This window comes from Lemur catta, chromosome 7 (genome assembly GCF_020740605.2).
Source record: "Lemur catta isolate mLemCat1 chromosome 7, mLemCat1.pri, whole genome shotgun sequence".
NCBI classification, from domain to species: Eukaryota; Metazoa; Chordata; class Mammalia; order Primates; family Lemuridae; genus Lemur; species Lemur catta.
The window spans coordinates 79,497,165-79,514,212 of NC_059134.1; the positions used below are offsets into that span (position 1 = coordinate 79,497,165).

General features: G+C 34.7%; 1 protein-coding gene across 3 annotated transcripts in view; it reads left to right on the forward strand.

Moving 5' to 3' along the window:
• METTL15 (methyltransferase like 15) overlaps positions 1 to 13,755 on the forward strand; it is a 185,437-nt gene extending 171,682 nt beyond the window's left edge. For 2 of the 3 annotated variants that reach the window (XM_045557710.1, XM_045557711.1), the window contains exon 7: positions 12,561 to 13,755. In XM_045557710.1, coding sequence (XP_045413666.1) covers positions 12,561 to 13,006 — 446 coding nt within the window. In that variant the 3' untranslated portion in view covers positions 13,007 to 13,755. The remainder of the gene's footprint in view (positions 1 to 12,560) is intronic. The other variant, XM_045557712.1, reaches the window with a different exon arrangement.
• Positions 13,756 to 17,048: the final 3,293 nt, after the last annotated feature.

Below are 17,048 nucleotides of genomic sequence, written 5' to 3' on the forward strand. Positions count from 1 at the left end.
ATGCCTTTAGCCCTTGAAACACTGCTTTTCAAAATGTATACATGTCCTTCTAGAAACCAAAAGCCTTCAGTGGACATTATCCAAAGCACTATTCCTAGAGCAATTTAGTGGGATAGAACAGGCAGAATAATAAAAATGGGAGGGAGCAGGTCAGTATTAGATTTGGATATGGGGGGGGAGAAAGGAAATATTTATAATTTATGAGTTAATTAAAATCCATATGCTATTGACACTTGGAACATTTTATCATGTAATCTTTAATTCAGTCAGATAGTCTATTAGTCTTTCAACAAGCCTGTCGTGAGAAAAATGATGATAACACATGATCTTTGCATTCTGGAAGCTTGTATTTCAGGAGGAGAGAGAAATATTTTTTAAAGGTCATGTGTTGAGAAGTGTTCTAATGCAAGTAAGTATGCCACAGGAGGGCAGGCAACTTTGTCTTGGAGGGCAAGAATGAATTATGAGTATGTGCTGACCTCACAAGAAAAAGGAGCACTGCTAAATACCTTTTCCTGTTACCATCTCCCAAGTCTAGGAAGTGCAAATGACCCAACTCTGAGAGCAATACTGCATGCTCTGTAGAATATTTCTAAAGGTTTCAAATAAATTATCTGATTATGAGTCTTAACTATGCTAGAATCTCTTGCTTAGACTTCTGCTTTGTGTTCACAGCATCTGACACATAGACCTCAACCACTCCTTATATAGTCAATAATTAAATTGACTGCTGACCACCTAAATAGGTAATAGGAATCATGATCCAGTTTGAACTATTCCATCTATGCTGAGCAAATTATGACATAGGCAGTATAGAATTAATTTTATTGAAAAATAATATATGAAAAATTTCAGTCCTTTAATTCTCAGCCATGTCTCTTATTTCATCTCAGCAGGTAATGTTCCTCATTATGTTTTTGTTCAAGCTTATAACCTGATTTTTTTCCCTATTGTATAAGGATTTGTAAACCTCAACCACCCATAGTGAGATCATGTTGTCATCAGACTTAACCTGGTAGGAGTTGGGGATTAGATGAGACTCTGAAGAAGTTTAAAAAGAACCTCACTAAGTAAAGCCAGTTTTATCCAGAACCATTCAAGTTCACAGATTTTAATTAGCAGTTTGAAATTTGTAATATTACTTGAATTTCAAATGGTTGAGAATTTAACACTATATTAAAGGAGCCCAGGCAAAAGGACACGAGTTGCGTCACAGAGACTTATTAAATGTGATGGAAATGTTTAACAGATGAATGCCAGCAAACAGGTGCAAGAGCTGAATTAATTTTTAAACCCTACCACTCAAGGGGAATTGCAATGCATCACGTTGACAGCCACAGCACGTTGCTAATTTCATTCACAAGCTTAAAAATCTCAATATATTTGAACATGTGAATGTATTAAATTTTAAAAAGTGTAAGTAGCATAAGGGTATCCCAGAACTAAAAATGACAATTTCTCTCTGGGACTTCAAGTCATTTATCTAGCCAGAATCATGGTGCTTTTTATGAATGAAATCTATCTTACTGCTTTCACATACAAATTGTGTTCTATTATTATATGTAGTACAGACTGTTACTAAGCAAGATTTTCTCTTATTTTCAATGTGAGATCCCTTGTGAGTCACAAGAAAACTGAGGATTCAGTGATATAGATTCCAACTTCTGCTATCATATATGAAAGGGGGTTCTCAATCAATGCTTCTGATGATGCTAAGTGAAATATTTCTGGAGTTAAAGAAAACCAAAACTAAACAAATGCAGAAGCTTTTTTGGGTGGTATCATTAAAAGTGGTAAGTCATGATCTGAAAACTTAGCTAACTCCCAGTTTGTTTTTACTAAGAATTTGCCTACTTTGGGGTCCCTGGTTCACTTTAGAATTAGATGAAAGTAGTAGAGCATCTCTATATAAAATTACATATACACAAAATCTTACAAAGATTTAAGGGAGTTAAGGGAGTTCATGAATTTCCATGTTCAGAATACTATTTGTGGCACATCTTGATCTTTGTCTGGAACTATAAGGATATCTCTTATTAAATGGATTTTCCCCTTTGCCACCTACTGTGCATCAGGGCCTAGACCTAGGATTGGGGATATGAAGGAAATAGGAAAAGGTCTCTGACCTTTTACAACCTAGTAGAGGCTGATAGACAAGTAGTGCAGAGTGGTAAATGGTTTGATGAAATATATATTGAAAGGTCATTGCAAAAGCTTCCTGGAGAAAATAGCACCTTAGTAAGTCTTAAGGATGCATAAATGTAAATAAACTACAAGAAGTGGGGAAAAGGCATTCTAGGCCAAGAGAGTAGTGTCTACAGAGGCACAGAGATGAAAGCAAGAAACATTGCCCTTTTGTTGCTAAAATCATATATTCACAAGAAATGTATAACAGCAAATGTATTTTAAAAATGTCAGTCTTCTCAACATTTCTCAAGAATTGTAAAATAAAATAAAATAAAATAAAAGGATCTGAGCTTAATTTCCCAAGGTTTTAGCCATCTCAGCCTTTTATTCCATTTTGTTTACAAGCTCATACCCATACCCCTCATTTTGCTTAGCTGGAAAATAGTAAGCACTCATTTTTAGGATGTATAAGCAACAGTAAAAGGCTCCTTTCCTAGTAAGTGAGTCAAGAAAAGTCCGTATGTACTGAATTGGATAAGTCTAGATTCTTAATCAAACACATGTAATCGGTACCTATCTAAAAGTCTTTTGATAATGGCAGCAGTAGCAAGTATTTCTTTTGAAACTCACTATCAAGAAAACAGACCAAAAACAGAGACAAACGCACATTCTAATAACCTGAGCTAACAATAAGTTATTTTCAATAGAACAAAAAGGACAAAAGCCAAAGGTATTCATTACCATTCCCAGGGTAAGAGACCAGGGCAGTTGCGGCCTTCACCAGATGCGCAGTCTTTAGGTCTGACAATGCACATCTCCCCAAGGGAAATGTGTAGAGAAAGCCAAACTCTTGCAACTTGATGCAAAGTGATTTGGCTTCCATTAAAACATCTCTCAGTAAAAGGCTATTCAGACTTAGAGTAAAGATTCTTCACTCATTTTCTCCCAGAAAATGAGATTGTTATATACAACACCATACATAGAATCAGAGCTTCTGGAAATCATTCTAAACTATGTGATTTCATCTTAACTTCCTTAAATTTTAATCAGGAAAAAGGAGATGAGATGGCTTGGTACATGTACCATCTTAAAATTGTTGGTTTATTTTGAGCACCTTTAAACACTAGGAAATTCAAGGACATCCTCAGGACACTGAAAAATTATCCACCTAGATAATAAAATAAGTTAAAAAGAAAAAACTGGCACTGATCTGGGTTTCCTAGAGTGTATCTCAGATGAACTAGCCAGAAATATTATACTTTTCTTCTGGGGAGGTTAGATCTACTCTATGTTACAATCAATCAATCAATCAATCAATAAATAAATAAATAAAGGCAGACTAATGTAAGAGTGAACTTCATACTGCATGTTAAAAAGACCTGAATTTTCAAAATTAGTTTCATGAATTCCAAGACAGGACTACTTAACCAACCCTGTGAATTGGGGAAGAGACATTTAACCCCTCGGTTTTGTAACTTTATATGGAAATAAGGATATCTATTTCTTACCTCCCAGAATTTTTATAAGGATTTAATGACATAATTAAAATATGTGGAACAGGATTAACACAAAACCTACTTTTAGTACTTTCCCAAGTGTGTAATCCAGAAAAGAAATCCTATGGAATTGTTAGTTGTTATTAAAATAAAAACAAGTTATTGTCAAAAACTTGAGAAATGCTGGGTAAACAAAGTTAAACAGTTGTTTTCAGAGTTTTACATTGTTAATGGGCTGGCCATTGTTAGTCTCCAAAAGTGGAGTATGTAGCTTGCTGCATTTCCCAGACTTACTTGACAATAGACACACTGGTCACTCACTGTTCCCAGGAATAGCAGTTTGGGAAATCCTTTTTGCTCCCATAATAGCGTATATAATTCTTTATAGCACTCATCGCAATATTTACACGTCATTGTCTTCATTGAGTTTGAATTTCATGAGGGCAAGGACTCTATATTCATAAATGTTTAAATCCCCAGTGTTTAGTACATCATAAGTAATAAATAGTGGCTAAATGAATGATTGATGTATTATTAAGAATATGTATTTATTGAATTTTACCAAATATTCCTGATGCCAGTTTAGACTAAAATTGTTTAATTTAGTATACCATACTAAAAAATAAATTTTATATGGATTAAATATTTAAATGTAAGGAATAAAACCAGAAATACACCCAAAAAGTCATAGAGTTGATTATATCTGTAATCTTATAGTTGGGGAAAGCCTTCCTAAACTTGATAAAAACTAAAACCATATGAAAAAAAATACCTATATAAAATTTTTTAATTTTTTGTATGGCAGAAACTCTACAAAATTAAAAGACAGTCACAATCTGGGAAACATGTTTTCAACTATGTATGAGAGACAAAGGGTTAATATCCTTATTTTATAAATAGCTCTTCCAGATCAATAAAGAGCAACATCACATCAAGAACATGGACAAAGGATTTATTTAAGCAATTTATAGCAGGAATCAAATGGCTATTAGATTTGAAAAGATGCCCAACCCTAATTGCCAAAGAAATGCAAATTAAAACAGCAGTAAGCTATCGTTCACCTACTATTAGACTAGTCATGAGTAAAAAGTGATAGTTTCTAGCACTGGTAAGGATTGTGGGGCGATGAACTCTCTCATATACTATTGATGGAGGTAAATTGGTACAATCTATTTAGAGGGTAAGTTCAGAAGTATCGATCCAAATTTAAATGAGCATAAATACCCTTTGACCTAACAAATCCAATTCTACAGACATACAAGGTTCATGTACAGTTCCAAATATTTTTCCTGGATTGTGACTGTCATTTTACTTTGTAGAGTTTTTTTGCTATGTAGAAATTTTAAAAGTGCAGTTCACATGTTTATTACAGCATTTTTGTGATACCAAAAATAAAAAACATCCTAAATATTCTTGCTGTGGTGGCAATATGAGCTTTACTGGAGACCACCTGTATCTTATTTACCATTGTATTCCCAATTGGCTGGTACTGTGCTTAACACCATAAACATTTGTTAAATAAACAAATGAAATTAATTATAATACGTCTATACAACTGAAATTATTTTTAAAAGTAAGATAAGTAAACAAAGTAAGTTGCAGATCAATTCCCTTCCTATAAAAATATATATATGCACACAAGCGTTTATATATACATTTTCATATATGCCTATCATGAAAAAAGGAGGTGTACCTCTTGGTTGCCTCTTGCAGCAGAATTTAACTCGTACTGACAATAACAATTTACTTCATATACAACTGATAATATTTCCTTTTGCTTTTTTTTTTTTTAACAATGAATATGTTTGTAACTTTGCAAATGTAATCATTCTTTCAATCCACCAACCCTTTTGGTGCCAAGGATTTATAGCAGTGAACAAAAATAGTCTCTATTTTCCCTGAATATATATTCTAGTGGAGGAAAACAGATGGTAAACAAATAAATATTTGTCCTTTTAATGGAGCTAAATAAAACAATGTAAAGGGGTTAGTGACAAGGTGCTGTTTTTCATAAGCATAGGCAGAGACTACCTTTCTAATTCTGTGATGTTGGAGAAGAGAACTAAATAAAATAAGGAATAAACCACCCAGGTGTGTGAAGGCAGACCTTCCAGGTACAGGTCAAAGGACCTAGGCATGTTGTGGTTCAGGGGATGGGGTCAGAGAAATGGGGGTAGTTAGGAGGCAGGGATTGCATATCACATAGGGACTTTAGGCCAAGGTAAGAACTTCAGTTTTATTTGGTATAATACGAAGATGTTGGAGGTGTTGAACAGTAGAGAGATATGCTCTAATTTTTATATTAAAAGGATCAGTCTGGTGGCTGTGTGGAAAAGATTATGATGGCTCGGACTAGGGTAATAGTAATGGAATCAGTAAGAAGTAATGGGGTTCTGGATACATCCCAGATACAGATCCGTCAGAATTTGCTGATATGAGACAAAGAAAAGAGAAGGGATGTGAAATCACCAGGGACTTAAAATATACCACCACCAGCAAACCTGATCTGAAACATGAGCATGGAGTGCCTCTACTGAGGCAGAACTCTTTAACAATTTTATTGCACAGCTAGGGTCAATCTCTTATGTCATGAATTTTCCCAGTATTACTAGGATAGAAGTAAGTGCTAAATAATGTCTTAAAATTATATTGAAATTAGAACCTGTCATCTCATACTAGGTTAAATATATACTTTTAAATGTACATTTTTAAAAAGTGTATTTAACTTGAAAACATCATGCTATTAAATGTATTTTAACCTTTAATTTTCTCTTGTAGTCAATTTTACTGATATAATTTTGCTATTTTCAAGTATAAGGAGGAAAACAGTTCTGCTGTTTGGAAATATTGAGAAAATTTGTAGTTTAGGATCTCAGAAGTGTTATGTGAAATAAAGCTTACGTGAAATCTTAATGTTATACATTAATTTTGGGGGAAAAACTTGGACTTAAATCACTGAAGATCTTGATGATTTTTAAAAATATAAATTTCCAAATTTTGCCATTACACTCTGTCTCATTTCATTCTGCAAAAGTAATATGCAAATATAAAGTTCACCTTGGACATTTGCTCTATTTCAGATAATAAAGGCTTCCAAGCTTGTATTTCCTGAGGTTAAAATTATTTGCAGGTGCTCCATTGCATGTACAAATGATTGATTAACTAAGGGTATTCTCAGTGATTATCAGGTATAATTAAATACATGCAGTCAGTTGTATTGAGACAATGAAATTGCTAGCAAATTTGAGAGTTCGATTGCCCCGTTAAAATAGTAATTTGGTACCCACAAACACATTTGGCCAAAACGTAGCATAGAGGACTGGGTGTATATCATGACATTATTTTTAAATTCTGTTCATATAGTTTTCTGTGGTTAAAAATATGATGCTCTTTATTTTGTCACTCATTGCTATGACTATTATGCTCTTTATATATCCACCTGATGATGTGAATGAAACTGTACTATTAGTCCTAAATTTTCAGTCATTCATCCATTTTTTTTATTAATTGTCTATTCATTATCTTTCCAACAAACATTTATTGAGTGTTTTCTAAGTAGTTTTTAATCTTGGTTGCATGTCAAAATCCTCTGTAAAGCTTTTTAAATGTTGTGATTCGTGAGTAATAAACCACTGAAACTGTGATTTACTAGGTTTGGAGTGGGGCTAGGTATTTTTTTCAAAAGTGCTGCAGGTGAATGATGTGTAGTCAGAGTTAAAAATCGTAAGCTTCTCTGTCAAGTAGTAGGGATATAAGAGTGAACACAAAATAGTTCCTGTTCACTAGGGGATCAGAGTCAAGTGAGTGAGACAGACAAGTAAACTAGTAATTACAGTAGAGTGTGTAAGTCCTATACTAGGGATAAACACATCTCTTTTCACTTAGAACTAATATATATTGGTCCTGTGTTAACTAAGTCCATTGTTGAACTATAAAACACAAAAAGGAGATTTTCTCTCATCACCAAACCAAATGATCCAAATTGTGACTGAGACCATATTTTCTATCTTGCCTACTCTATTCCTTAATCAAATGAATTAGCCATACTAGACTCTGTGATTAAAGTCAGGAAATGGAAGTGCAGAGAGATCAGTTTCTATTTCTGATAGCAGGTTATGGAAGATGAGAAAGAGGTGAAGAAGGATTGCAAACCAGTGAGCTCCTCAAGGGCAGGGACCACGTGTCATTAATATTTTTCTCTCTATGGCCTGATTCAGCATCCAACATATGGGTAGGCATTGAATCTGGTATGGTTCTTGAATCTTTTTTTCCTGATGAATTACAGGCAAGTGTTCTTACCTAGTCTGTGCTTACGTAAGAGAACCCTGTTCCTTGCTTTCTGACCAGTGGCTCTCACAAGGAAACCCATGTTTGCTTCCTGAGAGAAACAAGACATTTACTGATTGTCTTTTTTTTTTTTTTCCTTGAGACAAGGTCTCACTCTGTCATCCAGGCTGGAGTGCAGTAGTGTCATCATATGTCACTGCAACCTCTAAGTCCTGGGCTCAAGCAATCCTTCTGCCTCAGCCTCCTGAGTAGCTAGGACTAGTGCATGCCACCATGCCTGACTAAATTTTTTTATTTTTTGTAGAAACAGGGACTCACTATTTTACCCAGGCTGGTCTCAAACTCCTGACCTCAAGCAAGCCTCTTGCCTTGGCCTCCCAATGTGCTAGGATTACAGGTGTGAGCCACTGTGCCGAGCATACTGATTGTGTTTAAGCTTGGTAATTCAAAGAACCTTGCTTAATCCTTCATGGTTAGATTGTTTTTTCTTGTCGTCTTGTCTGTGTATACCATGCCAGATTGCCAGTTGATGTTTTGTTTTTACTTCTTGAATTTCCATGACTATATGCTGTTTTCTATTTGCTTCTTTTTTATTCTGTGTTATACAATCTATACTGTTGACCTTTCTTCCTATGAATTACAGACATGAGTTACCACTATAAAAGAAGAGTAGCCCTCAAAATTTAACCTATCTAAAATAAGGGAAGATACATGCGTTTGATCCCCATAGCAGCACCAAAAAACTCCATAAAAACACATTGCTTATTACAGACCCCTGTCATCCCCTGGTCCCTAAAGATGGAACTTGGGGAGGTTGAAAGGACAAGATCTAGAAATTCTTTCCAGGAAATCCACTGGACATAATCTAGGTCAGAATTCCCTAAACAACAGTAAGAAAGTCCCAGAAGAAAAGGTTCGTGGATTAAAGTTATCCTATTATCTTTAAGACTTCCATTTCTAAGTATAATTGAAAGCTCTGTCCATTCTCCGTGACTTTATGACATTGGCAAGGCCTAATTAGACCTTATAAAGAAAAGCTTGTCTGACTGCAGACGTAGTAATTTGTCAGCTGCAGATTTGTATATATTGTAGATATACTTAATGTGAATATGATTTATATAAACTTGAGATGTATAATAGAAAATATTAATAAAAATCTCACTTTGTGTAAATACTTTGAAATAACAAATTCTCTCAAATTAAAATAATTAGGAATCTCATAGTTTCACAACTAGCTGACTGAATGAATTATAAATTATGTCTATCCTGCTGCCACAGGAAGGTGCCATTTTAGCTGATAAACAGAAATGCCTAACACACTTTGTCATGTTAGATGAACCAATGCTGTTGTTTATATTAGAACTTCTATGGTGATTTCAGACATTATTTCGTTATTTTTGTTTTTTGTTATTTTGTTCTGAAACTTTACCTGTTTTCAGTAAGTTTTAAAAATATATTCAGTGATAATATCATGCAAATATTAAGCTCTCTGCCTTTCTATTATTTCATGAATTTAGAGTTTTTGTTAAAAAATGTCAACAAACTTAAGCAATTACCATGTTGAGTCGTGCTTTTAATTTCTGCAAAATATTAGAGATAACGCTAAGAAGAAATTTTTAAAAACCAATAAAGCAAAAATATCCTACAGTACTTACTGATCTATATGCTACATGAATGTTTACTTCCCATTTTACATGAAAATATATGTACATTAATATGTATTTTACATTACATTTCTCCTTTGAGAAAATTAGTCTTGAATCATGCAGGGTTTTTAGGAATGCAACCTTTCTGAAATTTCCTCTAAATCCAAGCCCCAAAATATGAATAGTTGTATATTTGTTTAGATCCTCAGAATACTGTGAAACACATTTCCAAATGACCCAAACCCTTTCTCTGGAAAATGGAGGAACTGAGTAACAAATAAAAAGAAGCTAACTTCCCCCTTCAGTTTTGACATTGACATCTTGTTTCTTATTTACCTGGTTGTTGGAAGATAAATCCCCTAGTGTCTAACATTTTCTAGCCTTTCAATAAAGTAATTTTTGTAGAGGAAAAAGTAAGCCCATTACTGATTTGGTTAACTTTCAATAGCCAGGTTCTCACCTCTCTGGTATATGTAAGATATTGTTTCTCCTCTTCTCTGATCTAGCTCCCAAAGAAAATTAAACAGGTATGTCTATACTTTACTACTAGTTACACAGCTTACTGAAACGTGAACTAAGGCACCAGCCTTATATAATTTACTTTTCTGTAATACTAAGGAGACTCAAATGTCAGGATTCCAGTCATATTTTCAGATCTTCATTCAGAGGAAATCTTTTCTGGAAACAATACATCTCTGTGGGATAATATTCTCCAGGAATATGCTCCTAAATCAAAGAAATTTCTGTATAAATCCATTGAACATTATACTTTAATATCATGTTTATATGCCAGTAGTTGTAAGTTTAAGGAAAATTGTATGTATTGATTTATTTAAAATTGTCATTTTTGTATATCTCAATTATGAACTATTAATAGATGGGACATATCTATTTTGATGTGCATGTTTTAAAATATGATGTAAATAGTATCATGCATATATCATTCTGTGATTTTCTTTTTATTTGTTCTATTTCTTTTTTTAACTAATGCCATGACAGATTATTTTTATATAGTCTAGATACAAGTCCCTTATTAAATATACAATTTGTGAAAATGTGTTCACCATTTTGTGAATTGACTTTTCATTTCTTGATGGTGCCCTTTGAAAGACAGGTTTTTAATGTTGATGAAATTGCACTTATATAATTTTCTGTTTTGTTCACAATTTTGGTGTCACATTTAAGAATCTTTTGCCAAGTTGAAAGTAATGAAGATTTACCCCTATGGTTTTTTTAAAGAATTTATAGTGTGTGCTTTTATGTTTAGGGCTTTGATCCATTTGAGTTAATTTTATGTGCTATGGAGACAAGAGTTCAACTCCATTCTTTTGCATGTTGCTATCCAGTTGTCCCAGCAACATTTGTTTAAAAGACTTTCCCCAGTTGAATGGTCTTGGCACTCTTGTCAAAAATCGCGTGACCATATATATGGGTTTATTTCTTGATTCTAAATTATATTCCATTGATCCCTGTGGCTATTTTTGTGCCAGTACTACACTATCTTGTTAACCATTGCTTTGTAGTGAGTTTTGAAATTCTTAAGTGTGAGTCCTTCTACTTTTTTTCTTTTTTTCCCCCAAAATCATTTGGGCTGTTCTGGTCCCCTTGAAATTCCATATGTATTTTAGACTCAGTTTGTCAATTTGTACCAAGAAGTCCACTAGAATTCTGGTAGGAATTGCATGGAATCTTAGATCAGTTTGGGTAGTATTGCCATCTCAACAATGTTAAATCTTCCAATCCTTGAACATGGAATGTTTTTCTGTTTATATGGGTCTTCTTTAATCTCTTTCAAAAATGTTCTATAACTTTCAAAGCAAAAGTTTTACATTTCTTTTGCCAATTTATTCCTAAGTATTCAAATTATTTTTATGCTATTGAGAATGGAATTGTTTTCTTAATTTAATGTTCATGATTGTTCATTGTTGTATCTGCAAGCACAACTGATTTTTGCATGTTTTTTTCTATCTTGTTACTGTGCTAAATTCATTTATTACTTCTAATAGTTTGCATGTGTGTATAATCTTTAGGATTTTCTGCATATGAGATCATATCATCTTCAAACAGACATAATTTTATTTTTTCCTTTCTAATCTGATTGCCTTTCTTTTCTTTTTCTTGTCTAATTGCTCTAACTAGAACTTCTAATACTATGTTGAATAGAAATGGAAGCATTGTCTTGCTCCTGATCATAGAGGAAAATCTTTTAGTCTTTCACCATTGAGTATTATATTAGCTGTGAGTTTTTTATATGTGCCCTTATCTCTTTATTCCTTTCTGTATATCCAAATTATTATCTGGTGTCATTTTATTTCACCGTGAAGTATTTCCTTCAACATTTCTTCTATGTGGACCTATTATTAATGTATTTTCTCACTTTTTATTTGTTTAAAAATGTCTTTGAACTTTTATTTTTTAATAATTGTTTTAGTAGAAAACAGATTTTCCTCTTGACACTGAATGTTATTGCAGTGTCTTATGACTTCCATTGTGCTAGTGAGAAATTAGCTATTAATCGTATTTTTGTTTTTTCTTTATGTGATGTAGGCTTGTTTTTTATTTTTGTTTTTGTTTTTCCATTGTCACGATTTTTCTTGTTACCTTTGGCAGTAGTAGTTTGATTATGATGTGCCTGGAAGTAGTCTTCTTTGTTTATATTCTATTTGTGGTTCATTGAGCTTCTTGTAGCTATGAGTTAATATTTTTGACCAAAGTTGAAAAATTTTTTTGTTATTATTTCTTGAAATATTTGTCTGCTGTTTCTCTGCTGCTTGTTCAACTCTAATTTTCCTTGTGAATTATGAAAGATATTTTCAACACATAATTTTAAACCTTGGAAAAATGCTTAGAAATAAGAGAGGGAAGTATGAATGAAATGCCACAATTTTCCAAGAAAATTTAGTTCCTTAAATATGCACACACACTACAGAACTCATTTGATTTACAGTGGAACATATTAATATTACCTGTCCTCTTTTTCTATTTTTACAAAATCTATTCCTAGGTGCATTTCCTCCATCTGCTATTTATGCACGAAAAGACTTGCTACAACGATCTACCCATATTGCTACCAAGACTTTCCAAGCTCTTCGCATATTTGTGAACAATGAGCTCAATGAACTCTACACAGGACTGAAGACAGCTCAGAAGTTTCTGAGACCTGGTGGTCGCCTTGTTGCCCTCTCCTTCCATTCACTAGAGGATCGCATTGTCAAACGATTCTTGCTTGGAATAAGCATGACAGAAAAGTTTAACCTAAGTGTTAGACAGAAGGTGATAAAAACATCACAATTGGGTTCAGGTCATGAAAACCAGGAAGGAGTCTCTATTAAAAAAGCTCCTTTAATGTGGGAATTGATACACAAAAAGGTACTTACCCCAGAAGATCAGGATGTACAAGATAACCCCAGAGGGCGCTCAGCCAAGCTTAGAGCTGCGATCAAATTATGAGAAAGTTACCATTATCTTATTCTTCAAATTGTTCCTCACAGTTTCTCTAATTTTTTTTCATGTAATGTTCCTGAACAGCTTAATACTAGTTTTAAGTGTGGGACAGTCTGGAAATTGATGACATTTAACATTATTTTTTTCCTCAAAAAGAAACTAGGAAATATTAGCATGACACAGAAAGTTCAACTCAGGGAGAAGCAGCATGAAGATAGGAAAAATATGTTTATCTTTGTATTATATTTAACTTTTGAAATGCAATCTTTTCTCTGGCCAGGAAATTTTAAAACAAAGAATACTATGTTGTATTTATCTAAATATGTAAACTCAATCTGTAAGGAGAAAGATACTATAATCATATTTGCATGCCCTAAATTCTGAATTTAGATATTCAAATTTGCAACATACTTTCTCTGGATTAAATAATTAATGATGATCATGGAAAGAATTGTAATTTCCCTACTTGTGAATAATTAATTACTATAGCTTTCTCAAATATAGGCTTTATGCAAATTTTAAATTTTTAAATATTTGTTTTAAAATGAATTATACTGATAAATTTCATTGCTGAAATTGTATTTCATTTTAAAGGGATTTTTCAGTGTGATATGGGCCATTTTTTCATGTATTACAAAGTAAAAGTATAGAATTCTTATGGACAATTGTTTCACAAAACTTATATTTAATGTCAATTGTACCTATGTTAATAAATAACCCAGAATCCCTTTAGTAAATAAAATCTCTGAATAGAATCTTGTATTTTTTAATTGAGCTATTCAAAATAATTCAGCCAACTCTATTTGAAGTAGAAAACTATTTAATATAGTAAAATCAATGCTTCATTAATGTTTTTATGTAGGTATAATCACTACAATAAGGGTAAAAAGTTTATTCAGGAAAAACTCACTTGGTAGAGGATTCTTTAACAAATTGATGAGATTGATTCATAACTCACATGTCAACTTTTTATATGTAAATATGTACATCTAATTTATTCTGTTATTCAGCAAGTACTGAACTTCTCATTAGAGAAACAAAGATAAGTACAATATACATGGCCCACAGTACCTGTCCTATGGAGTTTATAGTCTAGTGGAGGAGAATGATGTTAGTTAAATAATCACAGAAATTAACACAAAATGGACATAGTGGTAAATGCTACAAAGAATTGGTACTTGGTACTGTAAGAGCATCTAGTAGGGATTTGATTTATCGAAGGAAATCAGATCTGAGAATATGATGCTTGAATTGCAACCTGAACGAAGAGTATGAGATAAATTAGTTACAGGGCACATGGGGTGTTTAGGGGGCATGTTGATTGAAGGTGGATGTGAATGAATATTCTCTTAAGTCATTAGCCTTGGAATCATATTTATACTATTAATTTGTTCAGTAAACTGTTTATTCAAATACAGGAAAAATTCGTCTTCTCCATTATGGTTACAAATTACAAATTGGTGATACCAAGTGAAGGAAATATCAACATAACTATTTAATAGATGTGCAAAATAGGTAAGAATTAAATACATGAATTTAACTCAGACTCATTTTATCTGTCTGTGTAATATTTAATTTTAGTTCCCAAGCTTTGTTAACCACTTTTACTTCACAGGATTTATCTATATTTGCACGATGTTATAGTGAAATCAGACTTAGAAAAGATTTTGGGGAACAATGTGCTCAAAATAGAAACAAAAGAATACACCTAGGTTGATCTGCTGAATCCTACCTGAAGAATTTTGTAAGTTTCTCTTCTCATGTAACACATATTTGGAAGTGAGAAAGATTCCCAAAGGTAAGTCCCCATCCATGTATGTGATTAGAAAATAAAAGACCATACTCTTATATTCAATAATTATTCACAATTATTCACCTATTTCATCAATCTTTTTTTAAAATAGGTTTAGAGGGTACAAATGATTTTTTGTTACATGAAGAATTGCTTAGTGGAGAAATCTAGGCTTTTAGTTTACTCATTACCTGAGTACTGTACATTGTACCCAATAGGTAATTTTAATCCTGTACTCCCTTCCTACCCTCCGCCTTCTGAATCTCCAGTGTCCATTGTGTCAGTCTTGTATTACCATGCATACCCTTTGCTTAGCTCCCACTTATAAGTGAGAACAGGCAGTATTTGGTTTTTTGTTCATGGGTTACTTCACTTAGGATAATGGCCTCCAGTTCCATCCAAGTTGCTGCAAAAGACATTATTTCATTCTCTTTCATGGCTGAGTAGTATTCCATGGTATTTATGTATCACATTTTCTTTATTCTCTCCTCATTTGATAGGCACTTAGGTTGATTCCATATCTTTGCAGTTGTGAATTGTGCTGCAATAAACATACAGATGAAGGTGCCTTTTTAATAAAATCACCTATTTTCTTTTTGGGTAGATCCCCAGTAGTGGGATTTGTGGATCAAATGGGAGATCTACTTTAATTCTTTGAAAACTCCGTACTATTTTCCATAGAGGTTATATTAATTTACATTCCCACCAACAGTTTTTAAGCATTCCCTTTCCACTGCATCTGTGCCAGTGTCTGTTTTTGACTTCTTAATAATGGCCATTCTGGTAGGGGTAAGGTGGGATCTCATTGTGGTTTGAATTTCATTTTCCTGACGATTAGTGATGTTGAGCATTTTTAAAATATGTTTGTTGGCCATTTGTTTCACTTCTTTTGAAAAATGTCTGTTCATCTGCACTGGCCTGCCCTGGCAGCAGCAGCAGCCGCTGGGCCTACAATGGCGTGCAGAGTGGAGAAAGGGGTCCTGTGATGCAAAGCATAGAGACTACTCTAGTGGTAGGAGATTTTACTCTGCTGGTGAGGCTGAACACAGAGTTTGTGTGCCGCTGCTGGGGGCAGAGTCACTTTTCATAGCCCCAGGCAGGGAGCTTTCAGGCTCTGGAAAGCAGGCAGTTTGGTTTCCTTTGTCCCAGGGGCCACCTTTTTGGTGCACTGCACCATACTTTCCCTGGGAAGTAGTACTCTCTGTGCACTAGAGTACAGGTGACCTTGCAGCACCTTTCGGTCCAGCCAGCTCTGTGCTGCCACAGCCCTCCAGATGGACACTGGGGGATGTCAGCTGGAGCTTCTGGGATATTGAGGTACAGCAGCTGAGGTTCCCAGAGCAGGATGCAGTCCCAAGACAGTGTGCTTTCAAAGTGGCACCCTGCCATAGCTGCTCAGGTCTGGGGTGGGAACTGAGTGACCCAGTGCAAGTTCCCAGTCTGGTGCCGTGCCCTCCAGGGTGTCCAAATTACTGCCCATGCTAGTGTCGGGGTTCATGTGGGTAGAGGAGCTCTCTTGCAGTTGGGATTTATGCAGTTCACAGCAGGAATGTGGACCCCCAAAGCTCTCTCACTTACCCTTTCCCCACAATACCAAATCCCCCTGGGCTCCTGCTAATCTCTGGTGAGTTGGCCTCTCTCTTCCTGCTTTCTGTGCCTCAGGTGTTTCCTGTGAGTTCTCTTGGACTCTAGTGTTCTTTCCTTGATATTCTAATTCAGGGTACAATTATCTACTCCTAATTTTGGTTCTTATTTCTAGAGTCTGTGGATGTCTAGTGTCTCTAGTTAGCCATCTTGAACCGGAATCCCTTCTAAAACTCTTACACTCACTCATTTCCGATTTTGCTCATGGTTGGAGACTCGTGTGGAGAAGTGTCAGTGCTCCTATGAGTTCCTGCAGGAAGCAGCAGCAGCCCAGCTGTGCTCCTCCAATCTCCCATGGGAGCTGCAAGTGTGGGGTGGGGGAGAGGAGGTGGCATTATGGGCCTATGCTGGCGGGGTGACTGGGCACACAAGGGAGCAGGTAGGCTAGGGAAAAAGACATTAATGTCAAGATTCAGAGGAAGAGTGCACAGGAGGAGAGACAGTGAGAGAGGGAAGAGGCAGAGAAACAGGTGAGGCAGAGGAGGCCAAGTGGGCTAGGCAGGTCAGGGGCTGTAGCCTCAGACTCATGCCAGAGCCCTGACTCACTCTGATACATAATTTTTGCATCCTGTATAGTATAGGAATTTTTTCTTTAATGTTTAATGGAAACTG